The following is a 24,468-nucleotide window of genomic DNA, read 5'->3' as shown; positions in this document are numbered from 1 at the left end:
TGTTTGCTTTTTAACAGCCTTGGGGTGCACTCATTTCTTATCCATTACATTTGAATGACTTAGAAGCTTATGATGACTCATTTGTCCTTCTGGCATTTTCACATCGCTGTAGTTAACCTGTATGAATGTTGTATGTTTGCAAAGAAGAGGGCTCTGTATAATTTAGTGTGCAAATGAGGCGTTTTATGTTCTCTCACATTTTTTAGAGCTTTGCTTCTTTTTCGTGGCCTTGACCAAACGTATCGACATGAAATGAGAGGATAGCTTGGGGAGGGAGGATGAAGAGGGAGAGACAAGTGGCTCGGACAAAATTGGAGAGTTATATAGCATGATAGAGTGGAAGAGAAGAGGACAGGCAGAACAGATGAGAATGAAAAAGAAGGCACAGAGACCGCAAGATAGACAATCGACTAATAGATAAGACAGTGAGGAAAAGCAAGACAGGGCAAGTCACTGAGGCTTTGCTAATTGCCACTTAGAAAAAAGGGGAAAAGTCTCTTTCCAAAGAATGGTCATGCTGGTTTGTATTTTCAATCAGATTTCTGTTCCTTCAATTGACACCCCAGACTAACAAACCCCCCCCCCCCCCCCCCCATACACACCCGCCGCCACCGTCTAGACTAGACCAGAACAAGCTGTTCTTGTTGTGAGAGGAAGAGGAGAAAATGCAGTATCATTAAGTTGCTTGCTGCCAAAAGGGCAAATCGCAGGGACTGCCACAAGGAGACGGCCTGCAAAAATGTGTATTAGAAGGCCATCTTATTCAAGCGGCTTGTCTTTTCAGTGTCGATTACCTGCAATAAAACAGTTGGTCACCACCCATACTAGAGGGGGGTGAATTTTAAAAGATTTTTTTTAGGGTGTGTAGAATGTGTAGCGTGAATTTCTTTCTCCATTATGCTTAGAAAACAAATGGGACCGACAATTGTAAATGTTAAACCTCTTCAATATTTAGAGTGGCAAATGTGGTTAATGTCTAGTTATATTCAACAAATTGCTAATGACGTCACCAATGGATTTTGCAATGGCATACTAGTAATATTAAGATACATCACAGGAGGGGGGGGGGGGGAATGCTTCTTTATTATCTCTGCATTAAGAATGGACAGCTCAAATGCAGAATATAGTTCGCGGACTGTAACAGAACACAAGAGGAAGTTGTTTGGTGATGGTATTTCCAGCAAAAACGTTCTCTCGCTCAGCGTGCTTCCCACTGGGACAACTAAGTAGTGCTTGACCAAATGAGGTGATATAGCATCGCTCTAGGTCCACCACAGCAGCAGTTTCTCCATGGTGTTAGTTTAAGCTGTTTTCAAATAATCACAAAACGTTTTTTGTTTGTGTGTGTGTGTGTTTCACCTTCGCTCATCAGTTGCACAATTAGTTCTAAAAGACAAAATAAATAAATTAAAAGTGAAGGACTAAATTCATTCTGTGCACTCATCTTGTTCAGGCCCAAAACTCATTATTAGTTACTAGTTGTCGTCAAACTCTAAACGTGATTGTGGAGTAGTGAAGTCAACAACCTCTACTTTGGAGGTGCTTGTCATCTCGAGTACACAACACTCTTTAAGAGCTGTAAAACACAAAACTCTCATTTTCTAAATGGAAAAGAAATTGTAATATGTTTGAGAACAATAAAAAAAATAATGACATTCTTTGCTTATTTTGACCAGTCAAACATGATCAACAATAAAAAGCAAATTAAGTTTCTGACTTATGTTTCTCACAGTACCTGGAAAGACCAACAAATGTGAAATCCAGGTCCAGAAAATAGAAACCCTTCCATAATTTGCCTTTAGTCACAAGTGCTTTTAATAAACCAGCAGGTATACAAATAGCTCCTGAAAGCTCGTTTTCTTGCTGTCTTGGTTGATTAAAAGCAACTGTGGCTAAAGCCTAACTGTGGCAGACTTTTTACTTTTTGGACCTGGATTTGACACCTTTGGAAAAGACTAACCCATAATAAGCAACACTTGCACGCACACACGGTGATTGTAACTCATATTTATGTATATCCACGTACAATCCATACTTTAACAAATGTAGTAAATGGTCCAATCTGTGTGTACATATTTTTCATTCCTACCTGGGCAATTATTTAAAAGCTTTATGTATGATGGTGACAGATATGACCATGGTATTATGGGATGTCCATCTGTCCACTTGCTTGTGAAAATGATTTGAGTACATTAGCTGGAGGGAATTTGATGAACCAATTAATCATACGGACAAATGAACTCAATCAGGCCAAAGGCCAAGATCACTGCATTGTCATAAACTGTTAAATGTTTTATACTGCAGGTAACTAAGTCCATCCTTTATTCTGCTATTTTTTAAAATATTTAGTGAGAAAATAGTTCCTGAAAGGATCGTTTGGTTTCTCATTTCTTCCATTTGAAAGTGCATCTGTGAACAAAAGTCTATAATTGAGGTCTTTTTGCAGCTTACTGGTAAAAAAATGTTTTTACTTGACCTTGCACATTTCTGAGTTTGTATAACGAGGTAAACTCACAGTCTACAGCACAATATTTGAGAAATTATGCATATTACTTTTATGCATTTGGCTCTGTGGACTGACCTTTATGAATTTGTTTTTACTTGATGAGTTGATCAGTGGTGAAATGCAACTGTACAGTATTTATTTCTGCCACAATGTCCAAACAAGTTCCACTTCTGCATCCCAATTTATTTAAGGTGATTAGAAGTAGATGATCTAAGTAAGGCTCTCTCTTATTTCCACGTTCTTTCTCTCTGGCTGAACAGAGTGCAAGTTCCACTGCACCAATGGGAATTGTTTGCGCCTGGGCTCACTGATCTGCAACCAGCTCAATAATTGCGGGGACAACAGCGATGAGGAGAACTGCCCCATGGTCACCCAGCACCCTCCACCGGGCATCTTCAACTGTGAGTGCTGCACCATGCTGCCTTCCCTTTTGTTCTTCATTTGCCACTCTCTGAGGGATGTTGAATGAAGTTTATATATTGTGCCTTCTGATGAAAAGGTGTAGTAGGAGAAAAAATGCTTATAACTTTGAATAGGTGCACATTTCAGCAAATAGTTCCAAGTTTTTATGCTACGTTTATTTGAGTTTGCATTCATTCAAGAGTTGTTTCATGGAAAGGAGAAAATATGGTTAGTTGTTCTTTTAGCGATCTAAGAGGTTGCAGCATGATGCAGCATCTTTTTTTTTTTTTATTAAAAAAATAAATTACTCCTTTTGCTTAATACTGAGGCAGCTCGGTGGGGCACTGGGTAGCACGTCCGCCTCACAGTTAGGAAAGTGCGGGTTTGATTCCACCTCCGGCCCTCCCTGTGTGGAGTTTGCATGTTCTCCCCGGGCCCGCGTGGGTTTTCTCCGGGCACTCCGGTTTCCTCCCACATCCCAAAAACATGCTTGGTAGAAGACTCCAAATTGTCCCTAGGTGTGAGTGCGAGTGCAAATGGTTGTTTGTCTCTGTGTGCCCTGCGATTGGCTGGCGACCAGTTCAGGGTGTCCCCCGCCTACTGCCCGATGACGGCTGGGATAGGCTCCAGCACTCCCGCGACCCCCGTAGGGACGAAGCGGTTCAGAAAATGGATGGATGGATGGATGGATGTGTCATACTGGGATGCCGATTGTTATAATAGTGGTATAAATGTATTTCCAAGAATGGGAGAGAAAAAAAATCGAATGTGGTTGTAACTTTGCGTTCAACAGTTTTCTAGGAAAACAAGCTTTCAATCCTATTTCGTGGATTGATTTGTAAGGCATGAACGCCAATGACGGGTACTCCAACAGCAGTAGGTAAATGCAACCACGGTAGCCGGAGGGTAGAAATAATTGCACTTTGAATGAAAGACTTTTTGAAATTAGCCTGACATTTTCTATCAAAGATTTTCTACCTTTCAATTTCTGTCCTGTTTTTGTTTGAAACTCTGCGCCACTTTCCTGAGTCCCCCCAGCTGCTACCCCTTTTTCGCTTCTTACCGAGCACTACCGTCAGGGGAGGGAGATGAGAGTGGTCCCTCGACTCACCACAATCAATGGAAACAGAGGAGACACGGAGAGGGAGATTGGAAGGAGAGAGGGTGAAGGACGCCATTGGAGCGCAATGGCTGTCTGCCAACTTACTTTGATGTGCTGCACCGTTCTCTTTCAACAACTTTTAGTGAGGAGTGGGAGAACTTTTAACAGCAGCACTTTCATCCTTGGCACTGGATCTGTGTGTGTGTGTGTGTCAATGTCCGGCAAGTTCTTCACCTTCCCCTCATCACTTCCTTGCTCGTTGGCTGCAAACCCTTCAACCTTATTTGTACTTTTTTTTTTTCGCTCCCACTGCCTTTCATCTCTTCTATCTGTTTCTCTTCATTGAAGGTTGAATGTCGAGGGGACTCCATCCCATTTCGACAAAATAAAATCCTGAGCTTGGTGCTTAAACAATTTTGCTGTCTAGTGCAAATGTAAATGTGCCTGCAGCCAACATTATGGGAAAGCCGTGCAATCATTGTAATTTTCTGGTGATGCCTGACAGAGAAACAGAGAGAGATGAGTGCTGGAGGGAGAGAAGGAGAGATAAAAAAAAAAAAAAAAAAAGGATGGGAACGCAGTAAAGAGTGGCAAGGGATTAGAAAAGTGAGAAATCAGTAGACTGAGAAAGAGGAAAAGAAAAGAATGAGGGATGTAAAAGAAAGGAAACGGTTGAGAGCGGTAGAAAGTGCTTGTGTCATGATAGCGTTTGCCATCATGTTGTAGCCTGTGGCTGTTTCTGTGGCAGTGGCAGACAGATGGATCATGAATGCTGTCTAGACACTCGTTTCCACCCCTTGCCCCCCTTTCCTCTCTTTTCTACTCTTCATCCAACTCCTCTCATTTGTCCTCAATTTTCTTCTATTTCTATGTCTCCACTCATCCTCTTTTTCACACACCCCCCAAATTGATTTGGTCTTCTATATGTATTAATTGGGCTTAGAGGAGCGAGTCATACACCTGTCTGTCATATCAGAGATGTTGTTCACCTGAAGGTAAGATAAATAATGAAAAGTAATTCCGATTGCTTGCTATGTTGCTGTCGTGGTTATCCTAGCTATCTATAAATCATGCACCTATTTCTTAATGTATTCATTGTTTTGTGGGCCTCTTGGAGCCCAAATAGCATACAGTGGCTCTTAACTTACTTCCATTTTCTGCACTGTTGGCAAACCTTTAACTCACACGTTTCTCATGTGTGGAATTATGTATGCTATCTGTCCATCCATCCATCCATCCATCCATCCATCTGTTGTCCATCCATCCGTCCATCTGTCCATCATCCATCATCCATCCATCCATCCATCCATCCATCCATCTGGCGTCCATCCATCCGTCCATCTATCCATCCATCCATCCATCTGTACTGCTTAGCCCCACACATAAAAAGTTATTACATTTAAATCTTTGTAGTCAGCCTGACTACATCCAGAATGCATTGCAATACTGTACTGCATTTCTGTTCTTCAGTTTGGGTTTTTTATAACTGTGCTGGACCTCAGCAGGTTTTTAGACTATTTTGTACTGCATCAACATCTCAGCTCCCTGCAGCACCAACCACTCGGGGATGTGTGGGTCGGTACAAGGACTTGCCAGGAAAGTGAGACAAAATGACAGATGGCCTGGCAATGCTTTTTGTACATATGGTGTAGTTGTGATCTTCCCTTACAAGATCAAAAGAGGTTTTTCATCCAGTTTACCTGGAGGATTTATCGGTGGTCTTGCCCAGTGTGATAGTTACAGTATTGGACAGTACTTTGGAGTGGCGCTACTGAATTTAGGGATCTGAAGGCTGCTGGTATGTCATTTGTAGAGCGCGGTATTAGACACACATCCTGGCACCAAACCTGTCAATTGCTTCTTGTAAACCAGTGTTGTCATAGTCAGTGCTCGGGGGCCAGACCCGGCCCGCCACATCATTCTATGTGGCCCATAAAAGCAAAATCTGTACCAAAATGTTAGTCATCTGTAACAAATAACATTGAGCTCTTGCAAGACTTAATTTTTTTACAATTTTTACAGCAACAAACAATAATTAAACTATCGTTGGAATCTGATTTCAACGCTAGTTATCTATCATTTTGGGGGGTTTATATGTGATGATGTGCCGATGAACATTTATTTGGTTTCACAACGGCCCTCTGAGGAAAGCCATATCTATAAAGTGGCCCGTGACAAAAATAAGTTTGATACCACATTCGATGAGTTAATCAACTCGTAATGAGCTTCCAAAATTCTCAAATAAAAACTAAAAGAATAAAAGTTGTTTTTCTGGCCACAGTACAAGAAGCCAGAGGGAGGCATGATATTGTTTTAAAATGCTCATTGCTAAAATTCAAACTTTATCCGAGTCACAGTTTGTGAAACATTATTATCAACATTATTGTTGCCATTTTTCTTATAGCTTGTGTTTTATTCTATGCAAATGAGGCTCCCTCGGCAGAACAGAATGTGTAATTCTAGCACTTTGACCTTTGCAACTTTTGTAGTGTAAAATCTTTGTGTATAACAACTAACTCTATTCTGAATAACAACATTGTAACATAACTGTGAGAGAAGTGCCCATAGTGTGACACTTTTATCTTGAAGTGCAAAAGTGATTCATTGTAATGTAGATAAATAAACCTTCATTAAAATGTTTTATTAAGTGGTGTAAAATGACACAACTTGCAGCATTACTTCTTTTTCCCAGGCAATACCACAAGTTGTGTATTTAGAGCTGCTGTATAATCATCATGTTTTATAGAATTGTTTTTCCCACACAGTACAATGATTTTATCTTTCAGCTTGGTCATAGAGTATATAACATTTAAAGGAGAATTCATCTGTCAAACCTTTCAACAACAAACATTTGGAGAAAAGTTCCTCTCAGAACCCTGTATTAGAGGTTCTACCAAGAACCCTTTCATGGAAAATACTTTTAAGACTGTAGCAGACCACACACAATAAATTGCTAAACGTATTTCTGCTACATTGCATTAGAAATACTGAAACATGGCTAAAGATTTGAATATTTGTTGGAGAGAATTTTCATCTTTGAAGAAAGAAAGCGTTTTCTGTATTGAAACACAACTTAAAAGAATCCTTAGTCCTACAGAGAATTATAGATTTTTTGGTTCAAGGTAGGACCAAGGCAGAAGCCTTCTAAGTGTGTAGCACTTAGGCAACATAGCACAAGACACAAAACAGTTGTGTTTAAATGAAAGAGATTTAGAGCTCAGCAAGACTCTGATGAATGTAGTTGTCAAGTTGTTGTCCTCAGCATCTCTGTTGAGCCTGTTGTCCATGTGGTTAAAGGATTTACTCTGAGCAGACACAACAAGGGAAATATTGGGCTAAAGCTCTGGATAAAGACTCATCTGCTCAACTTGTCTTTCTCATTATTACTGTCTGTGCTTGCTGTCATTTCCTGGTACTTGTTTGTCTTTTGCTCTCGTCTTTCCATTTTGCCCAAACCAACGGCTGGCTTTGAACCTTGTTAATGCCTCTTCAACCCCGGCGCAGTATTTAGGTCAGCACTAAGTGGCGTCTGGCTGTAATTCTGTCGGGGCAATCAAAGCTGCAGATGTTTATGACCACACTTGATCACGTGATTGCTCAATTGCGACAATTATTTCTTCCTCCTTCAGATTGCCTGTTGAATCAGCAAGAACAATTTGATCAAGGGGATTATCCTGTTTAGGGTTGTAAAATATTGCAGAGGAAATAGGTGACCATCGCCACCAAATATGTTTCTTGTTGATAGTGTAGCGTAAAATGTTTGGCTTCCGCCGTCAAGTCAATAAGATTGGAAGAAAGCCTCTCCTCCAGTGGTGCCAGCTGCGCCTGGTGCCACCACCGCCATGGAACACCACAATTGTTTTCCTTTCAACATAGTTTACATTCTGCTTAGATCTTTGATGAAAGAGTCTCTGGCTACCAGTGTAAGAAAACAACATCTGTTGCAATGTTGCTGTTAGGGCGGCCCCTCCTGAGTCCTTAGTATGCATAACAGGCACACTTCGGTGAGCAGGTCCAGAGTGGAGGTCAAGGGTGAGTGGAACTAATGCTTTCATGCTCTTGATTTGGCTCCTCTCGGGTGTAATACCCGCCTGTCAATTTGTTTGAGCTGTGGATTTACATAATGAATTTATATCCAGTGTTCTCTTTAGTCTCTCTCTCTCTCTCTTTTTCTGTATCTCATCTTTCTCTTGGAGTCTACTTTTGCTCTCTCTCTCTTTCTCTCTCGCTCTCTTTCTCCCCCGTCTCCCTCCTCTCATCACGTTTACCAAGTGCCCAGAGAGCAGTGTCTAAATGCAAACAAGCCTAATTACCAAACTCCCACCATCCAAGTATGTGCCTTGTATTCTACAGCCTGAGCTCAACTAACTAAGGCTCTGGTAAGAGATGGGAAAGAAGAAAATAAACAGTGAGTGGGTAGTAGTTCTAGGTCTGGAAACAAAGTTTTGTTTTCTTAAAATGCATCATAGGTCTTTATTTCATCGACAACTTTACATACATCCCTGGTATTGAAATGAACGCAGAAGCATATATTCAAAGAGAAAAAGCACCAACAAAATAGAGCTCTACCATGACAGCTCAATGCCAGGAAAGTCCATCTGATCCCTTGCTGGTCACCCCCGTCGCTCCACCAGCTGGACTGTCAACCGCAGCGTGATACTAGCAACGCTTACATCTCAGTCAACTTTGCTCAACATCCGCTCACTGACAAGCAAGGGACATGTTATCCAGGACCTCATCATTGACCGTAAGCTAGACTTACATGATTAGATCGAGACCTAGCAACAGCCCTACTCTTCGGGGCTGATTCAATCCACTGTGTGTTAGTCAACTCCAAGGCGTGTTTGACGTGAAGGCTGTGGGTTCAATCCTCAAGTGTCCTTGAGCAAGATATTGAACCCTAACTTGCTCCCAGTAGTGCCTGGCAGCACCTTGCATGGCAGCAGCCTTCCACTGGCGAAATATCTTCATTTCATTGTATACCTGTTGTACAATGGCAATAAAGGCATTCTTCTCTTCTACACAGCCTAGACATCTGACCTTTCCACTGATGAACTTCATATAACTTCTTCATGTGTGGATAACCACCGCCAGAAACATCCATCCATCCATCCATTTTCTGTACCGCTTAGTCCCCACTGGGGTCGCGGGCGTGCTGGAGCCTATCCCAGCCGTCATCGGGCAGTAGGCGGGGGACACCCTGAACTGGTTGCCATCCAATCGCAGGGCACACAGAGACAAACAACCATTTGCACTCGCACTCACACCTAGGGACAATTTGGAGTGTTCAATCGGCCTACCAAGCATGTTTTTGGGATGTGGGAGGAAACCGGAGTGCCCGGAGAAAACCCACGCGGGCCCGGGGAGAACATGCAAACTCCACACAGGGAGGGCCGGAGGTGGAATCGAACCCGCACCCTCCTAACTGTGAGGCGGACGTGCTACCCAAGTGCGCCACCGAGCCGCCCGCCAGAAACAAAGATTTTATATTTTTACTCTCTTCAAATCACATCAAAAACACGTTTAAAACCGCCTATTCCACATCATGCCTTTTGCCCTCCTTGTTTCAATCATTTTTCATTCATTTTTTTGATTGTACTTATTCATGTTGTTTTATTTAATATATTGTAATCTATTCCTTGAGTGCCTCCAAATAAAATGTATTAATATTTAGGCTTCTATTTTGGAGTTAGAGGTTCATAAAACTTTAATCTATGCCAGACAAATTAACACTGTCTGTCTTCTGGATTCTGTGCGCATGTGCGTCCATGCACACATGTGTGGTGTAATACACCCTGATATCTCCTCAGAATGTCATCTTGACACCTATTTTCTATTAGAGTGATGTAACATATACTTAGACACCTGGCATTGTTAGAGCTCACTGTTAATGACGGACGTCTGTTGTAATTCTTCCTCCTGTGTTTTTGTGTCACGTCGATCTCTAACCTCCTTTGCAATGGAGATTGGATGCTTGTGTGCGGCGGCCCTCTCCCGTCGGTTCTACTTTTGTCTTGAAACTCCAGAGTGCATGCTGGTTAATGACAAGTGCCCCCTTCCTCTCTTCATACTTAGTTTGATAGACTTGTCTATGTGCTCCTCCTCTCCCCTCAGTCTATTTGAGCCCAGTGTGTGTGCACTAGGTAATGATGCAGCTGGGCCATTAAAAGCGGGGGGCTATTTGACAGCTTTGCAAGCCCCCCCCCCTCACCACAACTCGCACACAAATTCTGATGCACATGCACTCAGAGACACACAGAGGACCTGAATGATCCCCTCGGGGGTAAATGAAGCCCTCACCATAATACTGAGTATTTCTTTCCTGATGAGAATTGTGCATTTGTTTAGAGAGAAATGTGGAAGAAAGAGGAGAAAAGGCTGAGATGAAGTTAGGTCTGTCTTTGGAGTAAACCACCGCCTGTCTTTTTCTTCTCTCTTCGCCGGCCTCCCACTCTGTTTTTTCGGAGGTTGTGTATGTGCATGTTTGAAGTCTGTCCATTTGTCTTAGGGGATTGTACAGCGCTTGTATTGACTATTGAGTGTGTGCGTGCCTGTGTGTATGGGGATGGAGAGAGGGAACTGAAGGTGTTAAAGGCTTGATGTGAATAGCCTTCATCCATCAGTCATAGAGGTCAGCAGGGTGATACCACTAGTCCTGGGTGGTCCCCCGTTTTTATTTAGAACACACATTCATCTACTGTAAAGGATTGCTTGAGCGGTTACGTGCGCGTATGTGAGTCCGCATCCAGGGGAAGTCGAGAAGATAATGTAAGATGACCTCTTACACACACCACTTAATGCTCACACACATTCCTGAATTTTTGTTGATCATATACATTAGTGAAACACACATACACTATACTCAAACGCTCACTTCATTATATTAGACGAGGTTTCGGTAGGATGTGAATTTCGTAAAAGGATTTTAGTAGCGTGCGTTAAGAGTCGGAACATCTTAGTAGTCTGTATGGCTAGTGCAAGAATTGTACTTGCGTAAGAGGCTTTTTAATTGAAACGAAAGCCCTTCGGGTATGCTAGCATCAGCGGATGCTATCCCAACCTTGTCAAATGCCGCATCAATCAGACAGCAGACAACTGTTTTTATTCCGAGGGAGGATATTGACATTGAATCGCAATATCCCTCCAGACAGAGAGTGACAGAGTCATACCTGCCGTTCCTCACAGGAGAGAGTGAGCACCAAAAGTACGCCTTCAATTTTTAATATTGGTGTATAAATAAATATGGATATAGTCACCGTACACTCACTGTCAATTTATAGAACGTGACAGACACCTGTAGTCCCTGTCAGGAAAGTGTGTGCACTACCTACACCTGTAGTCCCTGTCAGGAAAGTGCGTGCACTAAATTTATTCTTAAGAGTCTCATTATGCTTGTATGAATATGTATAATCTGTATACACATTTACAGTCACTGGCCACTTCGGATACATACGTTCTTCTGTTTTTCTTTCGACGAGTATAACTAACACTGGTCAAGAAATGTTTGCAAAATAATTCCATTCTCTTTTGCTTGCAGTTTAGTTGTTGCCACATGTAAACAAGCCAGTCAGCTACAAACTTTGTCTGTCTTATCTTCACAATGTCCAGGTTTTCTTTTCTCTTTTGGAAAATTCAGCCTTGGGAATGATTTAAAGACACACCGGTTTTGATTTGTGTCATCTGACGAAGCATCGCATGACAAAAAGGTTCTCTGAAGACCTACAATTCAGCATTAACTTGCATGAAACTGGAAAGGGTCACTTGATGTTCAGCAGTTCATGATAAAACAGATTGTCTATAAAGTTTAGCACTTTTCCTCCTCTCTGCCTTGTAAAAATGACTACAGGAGCCCAGCCCAGAATGCTCAATGAGGTGAAGAAAAATCCTAGAGGATCAGTTAAAGTCTTAGGGAAGTCTCTGGCACATGCAATAATCTCTTTGGACAAATATACATCAAATAAAACATTGAAGAAGAAAGGATGTCATCGAGAGAAATGCACAGAGGAAGACATTGCTGTCTGCATAAAGATCTAAATTTTGCAAGAGAGCACCCTGATGTTCTCCAGCACTACTCGCTAACTGATAATGTGTGGACAGATGAATGATAAAATAAAAAATAGCAAACTTTTTGTGTAACCCGGAGTCTGGACACAGTGCTCTGGAGTTCTAAACAATAGAAAACAAAGTTTATCCAGATCTTTTTTTGAAGAGTACGTCACACCAGCTGTCAGATGGTGATGCAACAGGACAAGAACACAAGTAAAACATGTTAGCTCCCAAAAACACATGCATGCATACATGCCTGACTCCATTTATGTGAGGCCTCCAAGTCTGGGAAGAGGTGTCAGACAGTTATTCTGCTTTCATTCTCTCTCACACCCAAGACGTGTCACATGTAGGGCCGGTTCATTATTGGAAAAGGATGGCGGTTGCAATTTTCAAATACTGGTATCAAATATTTATTAAATATATATTTTGTACTTTCTGACAATATTTTTGTCATCAGTACTGTCATCACACTGTTAGGGTTGGCAAGACTTTAAGAATATTTAATATAGGACTATAATAAAACGATTACCTTTTTCATTTAATAAATAGATATTTACCATTTCATGTACAGATTACACACACAAAGACACACACAAAAACACACACACATACAGTTGGTCAAGTGTGTAAATGCACTGATGGAGTAACTCGCAGTAAGGAGTCACTCTTCATTTGTTCATAATGGTTTGTGTAATGACTAAATTAGCCTCGTGAGCTCTTGTATTTACAGTGTTTAGTTTACAATTCAGGGCTGTGCAGCAATTACCAACGAGGGACTCCATGCAAATGGCAACGCAACACCACAGGATTAAGTATGTTAGCGTCCATACGTAAACACTTTTCGATGGAATGCAGATTGGAGACAATATTATTATCCACCCAACCATTTTGTATTCCGTTCTATTTTATTTTAGTCTATTTGTCTTCATTAATGTCTCAGATGAGTCTGTCCCAGTCGACTACAGTAAACCTTGGACTGTTCGCCAGATAATCACATGGGACACACATACTATATGTAAACAAACTGCCTTTTACATCTACTGCATCAGTTATTTAGTCTTCAATTCATCTACCAGGATACACGGTTTACCGATCCCGTATGGATTTAAATTCCAATTTAACTAATATTATACAATTTAAAATCTCTACATATAACATTTATTTTATAATGTTTGATGCTGACCTGAACTTTGTACTCCTGGTCAATCTATTCTCTCAAAGAGCCTCTTATACTAAATCTTAATGGATAACAAAATATTTCAATATTCAGTCAAATCAAATGTCATCAGGCAATACTTAGTAAGTCTATAAGCTTTAGTATTTATGTCCTGTCAAAGCAATGCATGAGTGGAGACAATCTGTCATTACAGCAGAGCACGCAACATTTGATCCAGATTGAGATATTCTTCCAGATCCAATGGCATAAAATTCAAGATTTGTTTGAGAAGATCGCCCACATTTACTTATTTCTTTTATTATTTATTTCTAAGAAATTAGGTTTTATATCTATCTTTATGCTGTCCCTTACAAACTGCTTTTCCATCCATATGGAAATGACCAAGTAACAAGTAAAGTACTGTAATAATTGTAAGACAATTTTATTAATGCACATATATGCACAAACTCTTTTATTGGCATTGAATTTAATACAAAGACAACTTTTGGGTGGAGTGTTGTCCTAATACAGTGCCACCACTGCTTCACATTAGCGTTTAGCATTTTTCACCAGATATAAAACATAGAATCTATCAGGAAATGTAGCTTTTACAATGTTATTAAAGTGAGCCTTTTCTATAAAAGTTACCAGAAATAACAGCAACCTTGAAAACAAACCAACGTGTAATGATTCGTAAAACTAGTCGGACTACAAAGCAGGCAGACCCTTATGGGGTGTAGCCACTTAAAATTGCATTTACAAATGAAAAATACAAATTGTAGGGAGAACAAACAAAGCAAAAAGTAATCCAAACACAAAGCACTACTGCTGAGTAGGAAAAAGGGTAAAGCACAGACTAACTAACAGAGAGCATTAACAAAAAAACTTTGAGTTTGGCAACATAAAAGCTCAGTGACAAAAAAGAAAAAGACAAAGAAAAAATGTCCAATTGGTAAGTGGAGCAAGGAGTACTGCCAAGAAGATACCCCCAAAAACTCCATCGAGCAGAATTAAAATACAACAAATGGAGCCAATCAAAATAGGTGCGAGATAGCACCGTAAGCAAAAACATAATAACAACTGTTTTGACTGTGACGGCAAATATACTGGTACTCTCCATTTTAACACAGATAAATACAAGCCATCGCAACTGATACATAACAAATATAAAAGGGGTAATTTTCTGGATTTGTACTGTCCACACAAAGCTGAGATGCTGCTTTGGGAATCGCACAATCACAATCGCATGTTTATTGAATGCCCGCAACAATCTCTCCGCTGCCCTAGAACCAAACTTAATAGAAACCGTGCGAGACACATCAGAATGACCTCACGAACTATCTCCATTTCCAGTCACAGTGATTGGATCAGCCATCAAATGACTCATGCAGAGAAAAACTGGAGAAATTCTGTCATCCTCTCGATGAATGACAGTTATGTTGTTTCTGTCAACATGTGGTCAATATTGTCAATATTCTTTTAGCAGCACAGCAACACTAACAGCAACAACTGTTGATGTAAACTTGTCAGCAAAGGGATAAAAACACGTATAAACAGAATGAGAAATGTTCATCTTAAAATGTTGTTTCACACACAAATGCACAAAAAGGCTTTTTGTGGAACACAGTACTTGAGAAATGTTAGTTGCTTTAAAGGGGACGTCAACCCTGAACAATTCCGATAATATGTTGTGTATGCCCTCACTTATCTAAATACTGTGTTTCGACAAGTTGAGCTACATAGAAAACAAGACCATTTTTGGGTTGACCTACCCTTTAAAGAGTTCTACCATTCCAACTCCATGCACATTTGCCATTTTTACCAACATGAAAATAACAAATTAATTAATAGAGCTGGAATTTTTAAAAAGTCCCAAAAGCAAATCCTGTTTTCATAGATTAGACGTCACCGATACATTGACAACATACCGACAATTGCATGATGATAATGATATGCATGACACTTGAAATTCTTTGTCAGGGCATGTACTGCAGGAGGGGAAGATGAGGTCAACTTGTAAATTTTCCAGTTTCTGACCTTGTATCAGAGACGTAACCAGAGTTACAGAGTTGGAAGTTCAACGCCGTGACTCCGTTGTGCTGAAAGTAATTGGCACAAATGTTGCCACACATCTAATTATCTGAATGCTCTTATCTGATGTAGGTAAAACAGTTTGGAAATGGAAGTACAGATTTGACGGGTCTACACTGACACTTCTGATGCGGCAGTATGCCAAGAGAGCCGGGTGAAAGGCGATACAGACGAGCAAATAGGTTTCAAATCCTCCCACATTTCCTGGAATGGGAGTACTCCTCAAATGAGAAAGGCAGCAGAAGTGAAAAAGAAGGCCAAAAAACCACAAGGCTTGTGCTTTTAAAATCAGACCAGGATGACTGAAGATACTTTCAGTGCTTTCGTGAGTCATGCCCAGTTACGGCCACTGTTCCTTACAAAGCTACTCGCACCAATAAATCCCTGGTTGACCCTGATTGCTTCAAAGGCAAATTCCCCCAAGGGATCAATAAAGTATTCTCATTCAGAGACTTAACATAGTGAGCGGCTGAGATCATAACCTTGGGAAAAAAGCTAAGGCCTGAAACCATTTATATTATCTTCATCATCCACTCTGTTAGCTTTTGTACTATTAAACATAGCAACAAAATGTAATACAAGTTGTGAGACTGTCGAGTAAAATAAACTATCAGGCAAGGTATTTAATTGAAAAACAAGAGTAACGCATTAGCAGGTGCCTCTGCATTTTCACTATTTCAGTTTTTTGGATTTGGGTGCGTGGCTAAAAGGATGTCCCCTTCTCATACATTATAAGAATTTGAGCTGCCCAGTGATGTACTATGTTTTTGGGAAGTAGCATTTTAAGAAATAGCAATACAGCCTTGGTTCCCATGTTATCGTGACACAATGCATTGCAGTCAAGGACAATTATAGAAAAAAAGGCACATTTCCATTATCTTCCCAGTATTTTGGGGACATTGGCACAGTTTTTTTTTAATATTGTAATGACTAAGCACACTTTTCACTGTATCTTCATGTATTCTATAAAATAGTGTCTTGTAGACCCATTGTCTTGTTTATAATTACAGAAGATGTCTTTAATTCTGCATGCGACCCAAGGTGTTTGGTTCTCTCTCCTTCTCTTTTCTAGTTTTACTGCCCTTTTCAAAGTTATTCTGCAAGCCTTGGCCCCCATTAGTATTCCGCTTAACACCGGCTCTTGTTTCAAGGAGAAATTGCCAAGTCTTCAGCGTGGATCTAGCAATGAGACGATGGTTTGCAGCCCAGACAAAATATTATGATTTACCTGGGTCCTTCACTCGCTTTCTTGCTTTCTTTTTTGCTCCCTATTTTACCTCCACCACTTTCTTATCTGTTGTTATGAAGTGATTTGGTAGAGATTATTTTCAAGTAGATTTTGAAATTTGTTTTCTTTTGAAATTGCATTTTGGTCCGTGCTTATTTTCCACACGGAGGCAATATGCTACTCTCTCGTCCAATTGTGTTGATGCCCTGTTTTGCCATCTGAAATAGTTATTGTCTTGTAGACAGGTCCGAAGGTGTGTACCATTTTCTGTCTTCACAGTCTGTATTCATGTATTCATTTGTTTTGTGGACTATATGTATTATGTTAAAACATCTTAATTTAACACACACCTAAAGTGTTATCTGTGTGTGATAGATTTGTACCGTCGTGTATCTGTGGTTACATTTTTCACTCTAGATGACAATCCGAGTTAATTAATAATAATAATTACAAATGGTTTGTTCACTGTGCTCTATGCCAACTGCAGTGTAAAAAGAAAAGTGATGAGATATGATATATATTTTGCTAATTGTTTCAAAAGAATATTTGGTAAATGTAATTGCAGACAAATACCGTATGAAGACTGAGATTACATCACTAAAATTGAGAATTAAATGCCAGTCTCCTTAAAGCACTTTTGCACTACGCCAGCCACCAACTGCGCAACAGATGTGACTGGCTTCATAGACAAGGGTCCCTCTTTATTCCAGTCCAAAAAGTCATCCATTCTGAGCCCCAAGTTCCTCCTGATTTTGCCCTGTTATATATGTGAATGTGCAATTCACTCTCTTTGCATGGCAACCTGCACCTTCATATAAGGCAACAAGTAAAAGTGCTTTGTCCACAGTAGGCAGGATATTCCAAGTTCTGCTGCCAAAACAATTACTACAGTATTTTGGTATTACAGTTCCCCACAACAATTAAACACAAATATCAAATAACTCAACCTCACTACATTATCTACATTTTGTCTCCCAGTAACATCTTGGTCACAGTGACGTGGGCAGAGACACTGCTGTTTCTATGGCGATAGACTGATTATAGGCTGTGGGACAGCAACCTCTCTTTATGGCCCAGATGTTGGTGGAACTGACTTAAATGAGAACAGTATGTCAGATCCTTATACTGAGACATTTCCGACAGGCAATTTAGCAGTTATTGGTGCTCTATATGTAGATGGAAAAGCATCTCTGAATACGATGCTAATGATTTGTTTTACCATGTAGAAGATTGACGGGTAAGTCTGTTATGAGCTGCTTGGTCGTCAGTAGTAACTTAGATGGTAAATTTCCATCCATTGCTTTAAAAGACATCATCGTAAAGTGATTGACTAAAGACAGCATTGGGGCTGTTTGCCAAAATCCCAAACACAATAAACAAAAATGAATTGGTGCACGTTTTTACACTGAGCTACCAAAATAGTATTTGTTGGTTGTCAGCGAATGAGACATGATCAAGACCTTAAAAGTGTGGTCTTGAGATACAGGCCAGTCTTAAGTGTGACAACACTAAGATTTACTGGGATTTATTTTTGATGGTTGCCCAAACTGAGTGGGTTTTTATTTTTTGACTAAAGTCCCTAATTTACTGGAGAATAATTGGTGACATCACATCACAGCAAATAAATGCCCCATCCAATGTATGTTAAATAGCAAGCTGGCTATTTTTGCTGCTTTGAAAGCCCAACTGATTACATCCATTAAAATGCCCAATACTCTTCCACGCACAAAATGGCACATGAAACAGATTGGCGTGCACAAAGGCTGTTTTTTTCCAGGTACTAGTGCTGAGAGAAAAATGAAAGAAAATGGACTTTACTCATTGTTAGAAATAATTCGAAAAGAGGGTAAAAGCTATTGCACTCCCCTTTCTTTGAATGCAAGCCTTATTTATTGTGAATTAAATTGAAGTGGAACACAAAAAAACAGGAAGAGTCTGAGTTTCAAAAGTGGAGACGCAAAAGAGGGCAGGCAGAAACGCTAGATAAAGCTTTGAGAGGCTTAGAGAGGAAGAGAGCAGAATGAGGAGGAAGCATGGAGGCAGAGAAAGTAGTCAGGGGGGGTGCGGAATCAGAACAGAGAGAGATGCTCTGATAAGTATTGCGGGGAGGAAGTGGGGCTGTCAAGATAAAGACAAACTCAGACAGCGGGAGAAGGAGATTAGAGGCAAGTTTTGACATTTCGAAGAACGATGAAGGTGGGAGGGACAGCAAATAGACTGAGCAATGGGAAGAAGGAAGACAGAGGAGCAAAGGAAGTCTTTTTTTCAGCGTACAGACCCACAGGAAGTGCCGTTGGCTTTAACCGTAGTAGTAGCGTTGGCCGCTATGGAGAGCCAGGTCACTCTGGCTTTCCTTTTCTCACAAACGAAAGCATGTCAGATAAATCTGACACAACAAGAAAAGAATAAAAGTTTGCATATTTTGACATTTTCCTCAGCAGTCATTCATTTTTCCTACTTTGAATGCCATTTAAGACAGAAAGGCATTGATAGTGTAAGAGAAAATATCACAGAGCACAAATGTGGACAGATTGCTGTGACATTTTAAGAACAGATAACTGATAACGTCTTTCTTTCGTGCACATCAATGAGGCAACAGAGGCTCACTCCACTCTGGCTAATTTCTAAAACGGCAGCACGCACGCGAGCTGCATTGGGGTCGACTGTGGTAAATCTTCCCGGCATGCTTACACTATGCTTGTCCTGCAACTCTACCGTTGTCCTTGGGAGTCTGGCTGCAGACCAATCTGGATAGTCTGGCCCTGATTATGTTCTGTTTGTCAGCAGCTGCACACTATGGGTGTGAGCGTGCTTTTATCACACATACAACAAGCCAATCCAAGTATTGAACATTATTACAACATCCCAAACAAAACGAATTCCCTGAAGCTGTGGAATTACCTGTCTGTAGCAACGACGCATTTTGCCTTTACCATATTTCTTTTCTCTCCGTTATTTGACTTAAGCCAAGCTGCTTCACCTCCCGTGAAGTGTTCTGCTGTTCATCAAGGGAAGCGCGCTTTATTATTTGAAATCCAATGACTGTTTCTGATTCAAAAGATTTATTTTCCCTCTGTTACTTGTTTACACAAGGAGGTGGTAGTTCAAATTGTTTGGCCATCTTGGGTTGTTGAACAAACCATTCTTGTTCTTTTCTATAAAAACACAGCAGAAAGTCCCATTTCATTGTTCGTTGAATAATGGAGTGAGGCCCTTGCTTTTTGATGAAGTGTCACTAGATTTTGACAAATTGTCAAGGCTATTAAATGTATTTTGTTGTCTTCAGACAGAACGGCCCCACGCTGCTGGTAGAAGGTTGTTTGACTTTATAAAGAATAATCAGGTGAGGACAGGGCATTGTAAGATTTTTTTTTCTATGCAGTACAAGACAGTTCTGTGATATTGTAATGTGTTCTTGTCAAATTAAAAAAAATCCCACAGGGATCCATTATGATTACGGGGATTTTTGTCAGCAGTGCACCATAGAATTTGCATGTCGCAGAGTGTTCCTGCTTACATTTTACTTGGCAAATGGACTCCAAACTTGATTATTGACGAGATTGCTGACATTGTTTTCCAAATTTTCGGGGGCGCTGCGTCTTCAGTGGTCTTTATCCACGCTGTGTGCAGGCGGCGTGGCACTCTAGGCGACACAGAGAAGAAAACGTAGCACCTGCATTCTCCGTATTACGCTCCTCTCAGTCATACTGGCTTGATCAACACTTAAGTCAGACAGGAGCAAACACATAGAACAGGAATGGTAAAAAATGGCCTTGAGACTGGTTTCCAGACCAAGATCACTACAACACTACGATAACCTACATTGGGGTAGATTCAGGCTGCATCGTTGACATGGACAGTATAAATCAATAAGTACAAGAACAGAATTACTCATCTACTGCATTGATGTGTGCAAATAGTCAGACAAATATGTATAAAAAGTGAATTTACTGTCTAAATAATGTGGATCACTTAATTGATGTCCATTCATAGGCACAACAAACTGCATCTAATAAAGTAATGAGTTTCTAATATTATACATTTGTGTGAGGTAAAGAGCAAACAGGAGTGGAGCTTGCATGCTGTGACTTGTCCTGCCCAAATCCAGAAAACAGTCAGGGACTCTGTGGCCTCTCAGCAGTGCAGCATGACACAGCAACTAACCCAACTACCAAACAGACACACTCATCCCCAACCTGCCGTGTGCCTTTTCAACTAAAAGTAAGATAGCGTGTAAAATATCCAAAAGGTAGAGGGGCAAAAACAGGATGAACAATGTTGGGATAAAAGAGCGAGAAAAACAGAGATGCAGATGAACAGACACAAATTTGATAGTGGAAGTACATTGCGTGATTTGTTCTCCAGAGTGCTAGTGGTGCTAGCTGAGTGTTTTTGGAAACTAGGTCATTGTTCCTCCCACTCATTCTGTCTGATCTGGCACATGGATTCTTTTTTTTATGCGCAACCCTCTTGTCCAGTCTGTTAGGGCAAATGAAAGAGTAAAAAGTGCGTATTGAAAATAAAGCAATGTAACACGTGACTGCGTGGCAACGCTCTTGTACATTCAAAAACAGACAGATGCCCATTTTGACACCACACACACACACAGATTGGGGTGAGTTGAGTTCTGCTTCATGTTGTTCAGTGTCTCCAGAAATGATCTTGCCTGCTAGCCACATGCTGACACTTCAACTTTTAAATATTCAGCCTATTGACCAGACTCTGAATTATCACTAACAACACCAAAAGAGAAGCAAGGCAAGAAGAGAGCTGTGCAGGGAGTGAATAGCCAGAAAAGAGCGGAAAGCAGCAAAAGCAAGAGAGGATGTGGAGAACGTCGGAGTTGAGGGCAGGAAATGAGGCAAAGAAAGGAATTGAGGAAATGATGGGGGAGTTTGTCCAATGAAAACCAATCAGGAATCTGAGACAATAAGGAAACATTTTATGTCTTAGCATTCTTAGGGAGATGAGGGTGTAGTCTTTTGAGTTCCCCAAAACTTCATTTTGCACTCTGCAAAAGCTCTTGTAAAGTATGTCTACATCACTGAGATTGAATATATTAGGAGGTTATGTTATCCTGTTTGTAGCTTGCACTTGTGCACCCAGTGAAGCAAATCTGAAGATGCCTATTTGTTGGATTTAACTATCAGATAGAAGGCAATAACGCCAAATGCATTTTATTTTGACACTGAAAGCTGCAACATTCAACTCGGTGACTTTAGTACATCAGTTGATGGGCTCACTGATTTAGACTTATTCATTGGTTTGTCTGCTCTGCAATTTCCACTTCTTTTGATTTCTTTTTCATATTGAAGGAGTCCTTTTGAATTTTGCACACATTGATCAAGTGCAATTCATCGTTGATGCATCTGACAAAGTTAATACCATTTTATTAAAAAAGAGTGAAGAGAAAGAAGAGTTTATCACAATTGACTTTGAGTACTGACTTAATGACACCCTGGAATGGTCACCAGCCAATCGCAAACTGACAAGCATAAATACAAATTTCCTTTGGAAATGGCTTTTATTCTGCAAGTCCACTGCATGCCTGCTGATAAAGTGTCTTTATGGTGGTCTCTCCACACTAACCCGGACCTGCACTAGCCTATTCCACCCTGTCCCGCTGAGTTGGGAGAAAGGAAATAAAAACCTTCACGACACTGCGCTGCAGAGGGGAGAGAGATTTATTACCTGACCCGTGCTGCCTACTGGGACACTATTGACTCCGCTGGCCCTGTGATGCTCCGACACACAGACATACATAAGCAGATGGATGGCTGAGTGGGAGGAAACAGTAAAGTAAAATAAAGAGGTGAAAAAGAACACATTAAATAAGATGAAAGGTGTACACAAATAAAAAGTAAATAAAATGTTTTGTTCTAAAAAAAAAAAGGAAGAAAATAACGGTAAAATATTGCTTCAATGTTACAACTTTACAACATAGACACATTTTATTTCCATGCTTATAAATTGTTTAATAGTATAATAGTATAATGGATTGTAACATAAATGAATAAATAACTCGTATTAAAAGAACAATATAATATATCCTGATTCATAATTATAATGGCGCGGCATGGTGAGGCACTGGTACGCACGTCTGCCTCACAGTTATATATATATATATATATATATATATATATATATATATATATATATATATATATATATATATATATATATATATATATATATATACATACACACACACACGTACGTACGTCACAACAATGAAGCAGATAAGGAAGAAGTTGAGAGATACATCTCCACACACCTTAATGTCCTAGAGAGGCGGGAAAATGAAAAATGGAGATGAAAAAAAGTGTGCACCACAGATGCCATACACATGCACACTAACACTCACTAATCTGTCATGCCAACAAAGGAAGGCAAGCTTGGGCTGCATTTGCATGACAAACTGGCCCTGCTAGGTTGATTGAAGACAAAACAATTTTAGAAGACAGGCTGACTGTGTGGTATGGTGCCTACCACCTCCGGGTGGGCCTCATGACCACCAATCGGAGTGTTTTTTTGTGTGTGTGTGTGTCTTTGTGTGTCTCATTGATCTGCGTGTGAGTGTAAATGCGCATAGCATTCTGAAACATGAGGTGGTAGGGGGATATGGGATTTAGTTTGATGGCAGGGAAACTGAATTCATGGGATTAGAGTGTGTCACGCTGCAGCTGCGTTTGTTTGAGCGTATGAAGTTTAAAGATATGGGCTCCTTCAGAAAATGGAGAGCAGAAATGCATGTCAAAGCTTGCATGTATAGAGCACAGTTTGGCTATGTTGGAGCATGTACCGTCTCACCCACTAGAGTGCGAAATGGAGGAAAATACCTTGGAGACGAATAAAGGGATCGAAAAGTAGGCTGGTTTACTTTGGACATAAAAGTAGGTACTAGAAGAACAACTGGCAGTGTCCTATAAAAACAATGGGAAGACTAGTGATTTATATGATGACCTGTATATATGTATGACTGGCATGGTGTTTAGTAATTCCTGCTCATGTTTGCTAAAATCACAAGCTACTAACCTCTTAACGGGTTCAGTTATATTTTAACAAAGGTCCTCTTATTTGGCAGCAGATCGACAATTTTTGCATCCATTGAATTTGGGAGTTTCTTGTCAGGTGCTTGAATTTTCTTCAAGGATGTCAGAATAGTTTCGCAAATGTGCTGTTTGGATGTAAACTGTCTCCCACTCTCATGCTAGATCTTGGCTGGAAGATTGGCCAAAGATTCCAGAGGGTGTTAAGGTCACGAGAGAACCATGAGTTGCCAAATATTGCCGATTATTGCTTATGTGTGCTTACTTAAGGTCTCTCATAATTAGCAATCATAGTTTTGTTTGGTGTTATCCGCATTGTGGTTGCTGTAACTTTTTAATTAACACGAGATCATTTTACGTCATCCCGCAGTAACACAATATGCAGCGCTTTATCGTTACTTGCAAACATGAATTCATTTAGGATGCTCCACTGAACATTAGCTTTACTTGGTTGAAAACGTATTAAACAAACTTTAATAACTTAGTAATATAATGTAGCCTTTTACCGACTATAATGGGCAAAGCGTCATTACAAACAAGAATGATACTCAAACAGATTTTGTCTTGTGTGTGTATAATTGTGTTTTCAAAAATGCTCCCATTAGTCATTGCAGAGGCATAATGATTTCATCAGGCTCCGGATGCATTAAAATGAGAAGGATAAAATGAGAATGGTGAATATCAAAACAGCTTCAGGGTTTTTTTCTGCTAGTGACAAATCCCTATGACTTGACTTCTACTACAGTACATTTGCGTATGTGTTTGTGCGAGTCTCATTAGTACTAGGTTAAGGGGGGTTAGTCATCGCAATGGCAGGTTCATTAAATATCTCAAAGCCCACCGTGGACATGGCAGGGTTGGAAACCCCTACTGTTCATGTAATTA

General features: G+C 40.3%; 1 protein-coding gene across 2 annotated transcripts in view; it reads left to right on the top strand.

Annotated features, from left to right (window-relative positions):
* The window catches only part of LOC133161371 (low-density lipoprotein receptor class A domain-containing protein 4-like), a 95,804-nt gene that overhangs the window by 38,591 nt on the left and 32,745 nt on the right, over positions 1-24,468 (top strand). For both annotated transcript variants that reach the window (XM_061289816.1, XM_061289817.1), the window contains one exon: positions 2,767-2,907. In XM_061289816.1, the coding sequence (XP_061145800.1) occupies positions 2,767-2,907 (141 nt within the window). The remainder of the gene's footprint in view (positions 1-2,766; positions 2,908-24,468) is intronic.

The sequence above is a fragment of the Syngnathus typhle genome, linkage group LG10 (assembly GCF_033458585.1).
Source record: "Syngnathus typhle isolate RoL2023-S1 ecotype Sweden linkage group LG10, RoL_Styp_1.0, whole genome shotgun sequence".
Lineage (NCBI taxonomy): Eukaryota > Metazoa > Chordata > Actinopteri > Syngnathiformes > Syngnathidae > Syngnathus > Syngnathus typhle.
This window is presented reverse-complemented; position numbering and strand designations above follow the sequence as displayed.